The sequence below is a fragment of the Myxocyprinus asiaticus genome, chromosome 2 (genome assembly GCF_019703515.2).
Source record: "Myxocyprinus asiaticus isolate MX2 ecotype Aquarium Trade chromosome 2, UBuf_Myxa_2, whole genome shotgun sequence".
In the NCBI taxonomy this organism is placed as follows: Eukaryota; Metazoa; Chordata; class Actinopteri; order Cypriniformes; family Catostomidae; genus Myxocyprinus; species Myxocyprinus asiaticus.
The window spans coordinates 58,158,900-58,169,152 of record NC_059345.1 but is presented as its reverse complement, the minus strand read 5'-3'; the positions used below and the strand labels follow the sequence as shown (position 1 = coordinate 58,169,152).

General features: G+C 37.9%; 1 protein-coding gene and 1 pseudogene across 1 annotated transcript; one reads left to right on the top strand and one right to left on the bottom strand.

Annotated features, from left to right (window-relative positions):
- Positions 1-229: 229 nt before the first annotated feature.
- Positions 230-2,740, bottom strand: LOC127412962 (60S ribosomal protein L34-like). The gene is made up of 5 exons (XM_051649702.1): positions 2,680-2,740; positions 2,162-2,229; positions 1,933-2,032; positions 499-602; positions 230-355 (listed from the first exon to the last, which is right to left on the bottom strand). The coding sequence occupies exons 2-5, from the start codon at positions 2,221-2,223 to the stop codon at positions 271-273; spliced, it is 351 nt and encodes a 116-aa protein (XP_051505662.1). The 5' UTR covers positions 2,224-2,229; positions 2,680-2,740; the 3' UTR covers positions 230-270.
- A 416-nt stretch (positions 2,741-3,156) lies between these two features.
- Positions 3,157-10,253, top strand: part of LOC127449910 (probable tRNA (uracil-O(2)-)-methyltransferase) — a 40,859-nt pseudogene continuing 33,762 nt past the window's right edge.

Sequence of the window (10,253 nt, the reverse complement as noted above, 5' to 3'; positions counted from 1 at the left end):
ATCTTAACCTTCCAATTTATCGTCGCACAATATCAATGTAGTGAATTACATTGATATGCAGTAACCCATTTTGATATGATCTAATTCAAAAACATCAACACGTGTCAAATAAGTTCCCACTGGCTCAAAATTCTTAGTGGTGACATACAACTATGATACATTTCATAACATTTCATATCCTGCTATTCAACGTAAAGGTCAATCTTCTACACAAGAAAAATGACATGACGGTTGTCCACATCTTTTATTTTACACAATACAAATCCACATTTACTTAGTCTTCTGGCTTTGTGCCTGTGCCTTTAGTACTTTGATGACGATCTTCTGCTCCTCAATGAGGAAAGCTCGCTTGATCCTAAAAAAGTGATACAGATTTGAGTCATGTGTTCATTGAATGCATTTAAAGTTGGCATTTCAAGTTGATGTATTCTGAATATCCAATTATCCAAATATTTTACTTATTTCCAAATAATGCGATGGCTTCAGTCATTAGCCTACCTGTCTCGTACACACTTGGCACACATGGAACCACCATAGGCTCTGCTGACGTGCTTCTTGGTTTTTGACAGCCTCATGAGGACCTGGGGCCTCACAGCACGAATCTGTTCAGGAACAAACATTACAACATGGTTTCAATCATGTGTGCATGAATATGTCAAGTTTATCATTTGATCACTACCTTGAAGTGACTTGTTCAAGCTCATTAATAAATTATGAAACTCCAGCACAAGCTGAATCTAGGGCTGCCCCCAACCAGGTATTTTCCTAGACGACTAGTAGTCGTTAGTTTAAGCCATTAGTCGACTAGTTGTTGCACGTTTATGATATTAATTTAATTAAATATATTTTTGGGGGGGCATCAGAAGATGGTTTTAGTTCCAGGGCTGAGAAAGAATAAGTAGCATTGCTAACACTGTTCTACGTTACAGAGAAATACTAAACCGTAATATTGAGCCTTTAAAATATACATTTAATAGCGCACGCACAAAGCGAGCCACAGCGACACCGGCAAAAGCGGTAATGATTCTGAATTTGTCGGAAAAACCAGCAAGGAGACTGTCTGAACATTTTGTTAATTTATAGAGCGAAATGCACATCAAGTTAAACATGCAGTAAGCGAGGTACTAATTTAGCTTCCCCACTCCCCACGAACACTTGGATAAGCCTAATAGCACATATTTATCTAGGTTATCTAACGTTAGAGCAAGTGGCCATGCTAAGTGGCTAACGTTAGGCTACTTACATGTTTCAAATGATAAGCCATGTTTGAGGTCGATGAATGACAGGCGAATGTTTGCCTGCAGAGTTTGCATGTCACCTTCTTGGGGTCATCCTCTATCCTCTCTTATTATCCCAATCTTTGGATTTCCTGCCCGACATAATTACCGCATGGACCAGACGTGTAAACGATCATGTCTGTCCATCACTGACTGTGTGACTTCGCCACTTCCTGTGGAGTTTTTTTTTTTCTGCGACCAAGACTCTTCTCATCGACTAACGTTTGGTCGACTATTATGGGGTCAGCCCTAGTTGAATCCATTTTTTTGTATTTCAATCTGACATAGACTTTCAACAGATTTAAACAACTTGTACTTGCTGTGCTGTTGTAGTCGGTTTCTTTTATTTTTCCTTTAAACAGTTTTTTTTTTTTTTTTAACTGGATATGAACCGTTTTTAAATGTACATACTGTACAAAAAGGGACTCTGCGCTGACTCTACGACAGCGCAGCAAATACCAGTGGTTCACATCTGTAAACAAATCAACAAGGGTCAAGAAACTGCAAAGATGAATGTCAGATTATTTCAGATACCACCAGAAGTGTTAATACTCATCCTCCATATCACTGTAATGTGCCTATTATTATGGTATAGTCCAGACACACGTGCATTGCATTTGACAAACTCTAGAGTCATATGTAGTTTATTACTTACACCACGCAGTCTACCAGGGCAGATTCCACATGCTGACTTGGGTGCCTTCCCAGTTTTCTTGGTATACAGGTACACAATGCGGTTGCCAGGTGTACGGGACCTGATAGATATATTGCATTCATTAAGTACAACTTTAATGTCTGAATTGCTTGTGTAACAATGACATGGGAAACATCATCAGTGAGACAGTGCAGGGTGCTCAGCATGGTATCAATACAGCAGTACTCACAGTCTGGTCTTGTTTGAAGCAGTGTTGTAGGAAAGCCTACGACGATAAGTCAGGCGCTGCATCTTGACCTGAAAAATAATTAAAGTCATTTTTATTTCTGTTTAAGCGATATGTGCATGCTAATCCTAACGCCGTAGCTTATCTGCGGCACTGAAACTCGGTGACAGAATTGGCAACACTTAGCACACGTGAATTCACACTCGTTTTAAACACAATTTTGTCAAATCAACTGAAGTAATATAAACGATTATAATTTTTCAAGGCGTAGAGTTTTTTAACATCGGAATCGGAGACGTTACGTGTTTGTAACGGACGTGAGTGACAATTTCACAGCCGAAAATCAAGCAGAAACAAAAAGAGGTTACTTGTCTCTTTATTGACTAAATATCGCACAGGGCTCTACTATTTGACTTTGTTCTACATGTAAAGCTCTAAATATTATGTATTTTGCCCTTAGAAAAGGCAGATTACGATGGATGTTTGAATAATATTTTCAGGGGAAAGATGGTCCGCCATACCTGCTATCACTGCCGACGGAAGAGGAGGATCTAACGCTGGGGTGAAAGTTGAAAATCTGCCTGTACCGGAAACAATACGTTTGCACAGGACAAAATAAAAGCCGGATCCTAAAATTAAAGGAAATACATTCGAATAATTCTAATGATAAATGTATATTGTTCATACAGCCGCCTAAGACTTTTTGGCAACATTTATTTTCTGACATGCATAGTTTACTAAGAATCTGGATTAATTCAATTCAATTGACTTAATTTACAAAAATTATGTAACTTATGGTTTTATTACATTTAATAAAAAAAAAAAAAAAATATATATATATATATATATATATATATATATATATATATTGTTATTCCCCAATAACAATATTGGGGAATTGTTCTGTTCATAAATGTAAGTGTCTTAAAACAGAACAGTTATTATCTATATTTCAAAAAAGAATTCTGGTGTTATTGTAAATCCTTAACATATGTAACATGAAGGGGGAAAAACTGCTAGTAAATGTGTTGTTGTGTACACTGTTCTTTATGGGACATTTTTTGATTTTTCTAACTCCTTGTTGTAGCTGTGGTTTCAGAGTAAATAAAAAAAAACTTAAGATCTGTTAAACAGCGCTTTTATTTAACATTTAAGAAACGAATCAATATATTTATTAACGTTCAAAAATGACACCTTTGCATGTGTATTTAAAAGTATTACTTTTTTGTCGAAATTAATACTTTTATTTTGACAGCCTACCGGTACACACACACACACACACACACACACACACACACACACACACACACACACACTTATTTTCACTTTTGGTTCAAGATATTATTGGACACGCAGTGACATTCATCTCTTTTGAAGAGAATGGTACTGTGCAGGTTACTCTCAAGAGCAGTAACATTTATCAAATTCAGCTGCCACTGAAGACAGAAGACTGGTGAGTATCTACTCGGTAGGAGAAATGATGCATGGAAATACATCCCCAGAACAACCTATTTTGCGGTGTTGTAGCTTTATATACATTATAACTAATAAGTGCATGAGTGCATTGGAATTCTTGCCTGTTTCAATTTACACAGATATAGCTATAAGAGAGAGAGAGAGAGAGAGACAACATGACTGGTAGACAAGAGCCGTAAATAGCTAATAAAGGAAAAGTGTCAGTTATACACACTCAAATATAAAGTTTACCTTGTATTGGAGAAAAACGATTTACAATACTGTGGTACACATCCCTAATTACAAGTACTGTATTGCAAGAATGAGAAAACATACAGGGATAGTTCACCCAAAAATGAAAGTTCTCTTATCATTTACTCAGTGTCATGCCATCCCAGATGTGTATGAGTTTTTTTCTTTTGCTGAACACAAACAAACATTTTTAGAAAAATATCTCAGCTCTGATGGTCCATACAGTTGAAGCTCCAAAAGCACATACGAGCAGCATAAAAGTAATCCATGAGACTCCAGTGGTTAAATCCATTTCTTCAGAAGCGATATGATAAGTGTGGGTGTGAAACAGATAAATATTTAAGTCCCTTTTTTACTATCAATTTCCGCTTTCACTTTGACATTTTTCTTTTGTTTTTGGTGATTCGCGTTCTTCTTGCATATTGCCACCTACTAGGAAGGGAGGAAAATTTATAGTCAAGTCATTTTTATTTGTATAGCGCTTTTCACAACACACATAGTTTCAAAGCAGCTTTACAGAAAATCATGCATTAAAAAAAAAAAAAAATGAAACTGTAATATCTATAATGTCTTACAGTGATCATTGTGTAGTTTGATTAAATATGATTGTAAATTGTGTATAGAAATGAACCCCTGTGAGCAAGCTGAATGCGACTGTGGCAAGGAACACAAAACTCCATAAGATTTTGGTTAATGGAGAAAAATATCCTTGGGGGAAACCAGGCTCACGGTGTGGGCCAGTTCCCCTCTCACTAAACAATATGAATATAATGCCAATATTAGTTATTTATGTGCAGTGCAAGTCATGGTTTTAAATTTGTAAATTAAGTAAGAGTTCAGATCCAGTGTTTTAAAAATAATAATAATTTTTTTTTTTTATTTTTTTTTTTAAGAACTTTAAGATTAATGACTAATGTCTTTGAAGTTCATCCTGGATTAACTGCAGAAGTTCACATAGATGCAATTGTCCTTGTTAGTTGGCTGATGAAGGCTTTTGTTGGCAATTAAATGATAGTCTATGTATTCCATTTCAAGAGTGTAGTCCATCAATAGACAAGGGTGATGCAGGCAGAGATAAATGATGAGGAGCAGGGCATTTCGGTGAGGTTTATCTGTTTCTCATATCATATCGCTTCTGATATAAATATATAGAAACCACTGGAGTCGTATGGATTGTTTTTATGCTGCCTTTATATGCTTTTTGGAGCTTCAAAAATGTGGTATCCATTCACTTGCATTGTGAGGTCCTACAGAGCTGAAATATTCTTCTAAAGTCTTCATTTGTGTTCTGCAGAAGAAAGTAAGTCATACACATCTGGGATGGAATGAGGATGATTAAATGATGAGAGAATTTTCATTTTTGGGTGAACTATTCCTTTAAGTGCTGAGTGAAGTGGGACTGCCTCCATGTGTCCTAAAGTCAACAATTAACTAATAAAATAGATTGCAATCTTTCCTTTCTAGCTTACTATTTGGCTGTATGTATTCTTTGCTAGCTAGTTATGGCTGTAGCCATTTTAATTGTTGCTATAGAAGATGCAATAGTAGTAGACCACATTCTGACAGTTCTCATCACTGATATAACTTTGATATGTTAAGAATATAATTGAAAAACTGACTGGCACAGACGTTGAGGTGGTATGACTCAAATCTGTGTGAGACTGAACCCAGAGTTTGAACAAAAATGTGAAGAGATTCAGTACAAGACTGTAGCTGGACTAATTTACACACAGAGTGGTTTATTTACACGTGAAGAACACTTGTGCCTTACCCAGGTTTTTCTTTATATAATATGAGGTAAACATGCAATATTTACCGATAAATGTTGCATCCTCAACTGTTTGAGGTACTGACTTCAAGTCAACTATTTTCAAATAACAAAGGTGCCTTCTAAATGATTGTTGCCTGTAATAATTTATACTGTAGTGTACGTTGAAGCTCAACAACAAATATGACAACATTCTTTGACATATATCAAGGCATTTAAAATTGAAGTTGTGTTTCTTTAAAATTAGTTATTTAAATGAATGTTATTAATGAGGCTTATGCAATGTTGTGTAGGAGCTACGGAATAAATTTTCTTTTGCAGCCAGCAAGTACCTGACTGAACTGAAAAAGCCAGAAACAGCTCAGTAGGGGGTAGGCTCGGGCTTGTGCTCAGGCTTTATACAGGCTGCTCTGCTCTTCTTACTTTGTTCACTTCCTTTTTGATAATCCATTCTGCAGAGTTAAACTCAGCAGGAGAAGTAGAAAAAAACCCTCCATTGCCAATTAATAAATCACTGCTGACTTTTTTAGATGAACTCTTACTGGGGGCTGAAAAAATGCCCAATTTAGCTGCAGAATCTGTAGATTGTTAACTGTGAAAGCAACAGCTAAATAAATGCTGGACTTTTTGTGCAGTAGTGCTTCTTTGCCATGAAATCTCTTGAGCCACTTACCTACTTGACAATGCCTACTTGCATTGATTGGGACCATGTACAGTGGCGGTTCTAGCTTGTATGGCGCCCTGGGCGATACCCGCTTCAACACGCCCCAAAAGTTGTTGACATGGGGGGTTGACGAATGTATAAAAGTTGTTGACCGGGGGGCAATATGCCACTGCCCCCACCGCAAGATGACGCCCTGGGCAACTGCACATTTCGCCCATGCCTAAATCCACTACTGACCAAAATGCCTTGATGAATAAGACAATTAAATCAAATGCATAATGTGGTAAAATGCTGTGTCAAAAAGTTATTGCTTTTACTTTTGTCCTCCATATCTTTGTGCTTAAAGAGAGTATGTTTTAGTTGTTTGTTATGCATGTCCATTAGGCTTGTAAAACTCCTAATCTACTTTGTGTCTTTAGGTTTCATGCTCACTTCAGTTTATGTCCAGAAATCCAAAGATTAAGAACATTCAGATGTCAGAATCACATGATGTTCCTTTGAATTACAGAGAAAATCTTGTGTTAGCAGTCTAGTCATATTGAGGGAATGGTTTTGTTTTTGTGATTGTTGTACAACAAACTCTTATCTCTTTGTCAGGGCACTGTCTCTTCATTCTTTGAGTTCCAAGCAGTTATACAGTGATGGAGTGTTATACCCCAAACTGTCCTGGCTCTGTAACGAACTTCTGCCTAAACTATCACGCTGGGCTCTAGAGAACAGTGAGTTTAAGTGCACATTGTCCCTCATACTGGTGAAGAAATAAAGTGTTCTCTACCAGCAGCTGAAAGAAAAGTATGAAGAATTAGTGAAGGTGAGGAGGCAGGAATATTTATGGATATCATGACTGTGTCACATGCATCAGGGATGGGCTGGCCATAGGCACCATATAGGAGTTTGCCTGATTGGCTGGCTGTCGAAACCAAATTCATATACAAGGTAACTGAACCATACAGTGTAGGTTAAGTTAATTATTTTAGTAAAAAGTACAATCATCTGGAATTTGAACAAGGACCTCATTGAGTGATTCCCATTTTTCTTCTATCCCAGCTTAATATGTAAGTACAGTTGTGCTCAAAAGTTTGCATACCCTGGCAGAATTTGTGAAATTTTGGCATTGATTTTGAAAATATGACTGATCATGCAAAACAACTGCCATTTGAAGCCATTTATTATCACATAGTTGTTTGGCTCCTTTTTAAATCATAATGATAACAGAAATCACCCAGATGGACCTGATCAAAAGTTTACATACCCTTGAACGTTTGGCCTTGTTACAGACACACAAGGTGACACACACAGGTTTAAATGGCAAATAAAGGTTAATTTACCACACCTGTGGCTTTTTAAATTGCAATTAGTGTCTGTGTATAAATAGTCAATGAGTTTGTTAGCTCTCACGTGGATGCACTGAGCAGGCTAGATACTGAGCCATGAGGAGCAGAAAAGAACTGTCAAAAGATCTGCGTAACAAGGTAATGGAACTTTATAAAGATGGAAAAGGATATAAAAAGATATCCAAAGCCTTGAAAATGCCAGTCAGTACTGTTCAATCACTTATTAAAAAGTGGAAAATTCAGGGATCTCTTGATACCAAGCCAAGGTCAGGTAGACCAAGAAATATGTCTGCCACAACTGCCAGAAGAATTGTTCGGGATACAAAGAAAAACCCACAGGTAACCTCAGGAGAAATACAGGCTGCTCTGGAAAAGACAGTGTGGTTGTTTCAAGGAGCACAATACGACTATACTTAAACAAAAATGAGCTGCATGGTCGAGTTGCCAGAAAGAAGCCTTTACTGCGCCAATGGCACAAAAAAGCCCAGTTACAATATGCTCGACAACACCTTGACCTGCCTCACAGCTTCTGGCACACTGTAATTTGGAGTGACGAGACCAAAATAGAGCTTTATGGTCACAACCATAAGCGCTGTGTTTGGAGAGGGGTCAACAAGGCCTATAGTGAAAAGAATACCATCCCCACTGTGAAGCATGGTGGTGGCTCACTGATGTTTTGGAGGTGTGTGAGCTCTAAAGGCATGGGGAATCTTGTGAAAACTGATGTCAAGTTGAATGCAGCATGTTATCAGAAAATACAGACAATTTGCATTCTTCTGCACGAAAGCTACGCATGGGACACTCTTGGACTTTCCAGCACGACAATGACCCTAAACACAAGGCCAAGTTGACCCTCCAGTGGTTACAGCAGAAAAAGGTGAAGGTTCTGGAGTGGCCATCACAGTCTCGTGACCTTAATATCATCGAGCTACTCTGGGGAGATCTCAAACGTGCGGTTCATGCAAGACGACCAAAGGCTTTGCATGACCTGGTGGCATTTTGCCAAGACGAATGGGCAGCTATACCACCTGCAAGAATTTGGGGCCTCATAGACAACTATTACTACAACATTGATGCTAAAAGGGGCAATACACAGTATTAAGAACTAAAGGTATGCAGACTTTTGAACAATTCTGTTATAACCTACAGTTGAATATGAATCCCATAAGAAATAAATGTGTTTTGCCTGCTAACTCATGTTTTCTTTAAAAATGGTACATATATTACCAATTCTCCAAGGGTATGCAAACTTTTGAGCACAACTGTATATGATAAATACTGAATAGTAAGGGGATTATCCACTGTTGGAGCTGTGATGGGCTGTCATTGGTCCTGGGCTGTTTTTTAGTCATAAGTTGATTGTTTTCTTGCTTTTGATTTTTGAAGTTTGTCATGTCTGCAAAAGTCATATAAGAAAAGCTATTCATTGTTTAAGGTCTGGCCTGAAGTTACTGATCCAGAGAAGTTTGTGATTGATGATGTTGCCATTGCTACGTATCTGTTGGTAGGCTGGAATGTCCCTTTTATATGCTACTAATTTCTCTATATACAATGGCAAGAATAAGTATTTGAACCCTTTGGAATTAGCTGTTGTTCTGCATTAATTGGTCATAAAATGTGATCTAATCTTCATCAAAGTCACAAGTACAGACAAAGCACAATGTGCTTAAGCTAATAACAAACAAACAATTATAATCTTTCATGTCTTTAATAAACACATCCCATTAAACTTTCACAGAAAAAGTAAGTGAACCCCTAGGCTAAAGATGTCAACAAAAGCAAATTAGAGTCAGGAGTTGGCAAACCTGGCATCCGATTAATGAAACGAGTTTGGAAGTGTGGGTTAGAGCTACTTTGACTTATAAAAAGCATGCAAACATTTTGAGTTAGCTATTCACAAGAAGCATCTGCTGACGTGGACCATGCCCGCAAAAAAGAGATTTCAGAAGAAACAAAAGTTATCTCGAAGAACTTAGATATTTATCTGTCCATAGTTAGACAAATTATCTATGAATGGAGACGATTTAGTACTGTGGCTACTCTCCCTAGAAGTGGCCGTCCAGCCAAGATGACTCAAAGGACACACCACAGAGTGCTCAATGAGGTAAAAAAGAACCCTAGAGTGACAGCTAAATACTTGAAGGAATCATTGGAACGGCTTAACATCTCTGTTCAAGAGTCTAATATAAAATATTAAACAGGCATGGTGTCCATGGCAGGAAGCCGCTGCTTTACAACAAAAACATTGTGTAAAGGGGGTACATTGTGTGAAGGAGGCAAGAACCAGCTTAACAATATAAATAATATTTAATTAAATAAAAAGACACACAAACACATGCAGGGCAGCTGCCCATAATTCTCTCTCTCTCTCTCTCGAGCTGCCGTCTTCGGTCGCTTTTATCCCTTACTCGCCTCATCAGGCTGATTGGGGTCTGGGCGTCCGTTATTCTGCCCAGCCCCGCCCTCCTCCGCGCTACACATTGCTGTGCGCCTGAAGTTTGCAAAAACATCATCCCAACGGTGAAGTACGGTGGAGGGAGCATCATGATTTGGGGCTGCTTTGCTATTTTGGGGGCCTGGACCACTTGCCATCATTTAGGGAATAATCAATTCCCAATTTTA

Bases quoted from the DNA above. Each gene is read 5' to 3' on its own strand.
- LOC127412962 (XM_051649702.1), bottom strand. From the start codon at position 2,223: ATGCAGCGCCTGACTTATCGTCGTAGGCTTTCCTACAACACTGCTTCA. The intron at 603-1,932 runs GTAAGTAATAAA...GTTCCTGAACAG, and splicing joins GCCCTGGTAGACTGCGTGGT to ATTCGTGCTGTGAGGCCCCA. The intron at 356-498 runs GTAGGCTAATGA...TCACTTTTTTAG, and splicing joins GCCAAGTGTGTACGAGACAG to GATCAAGCGAGCTTTCCTCA.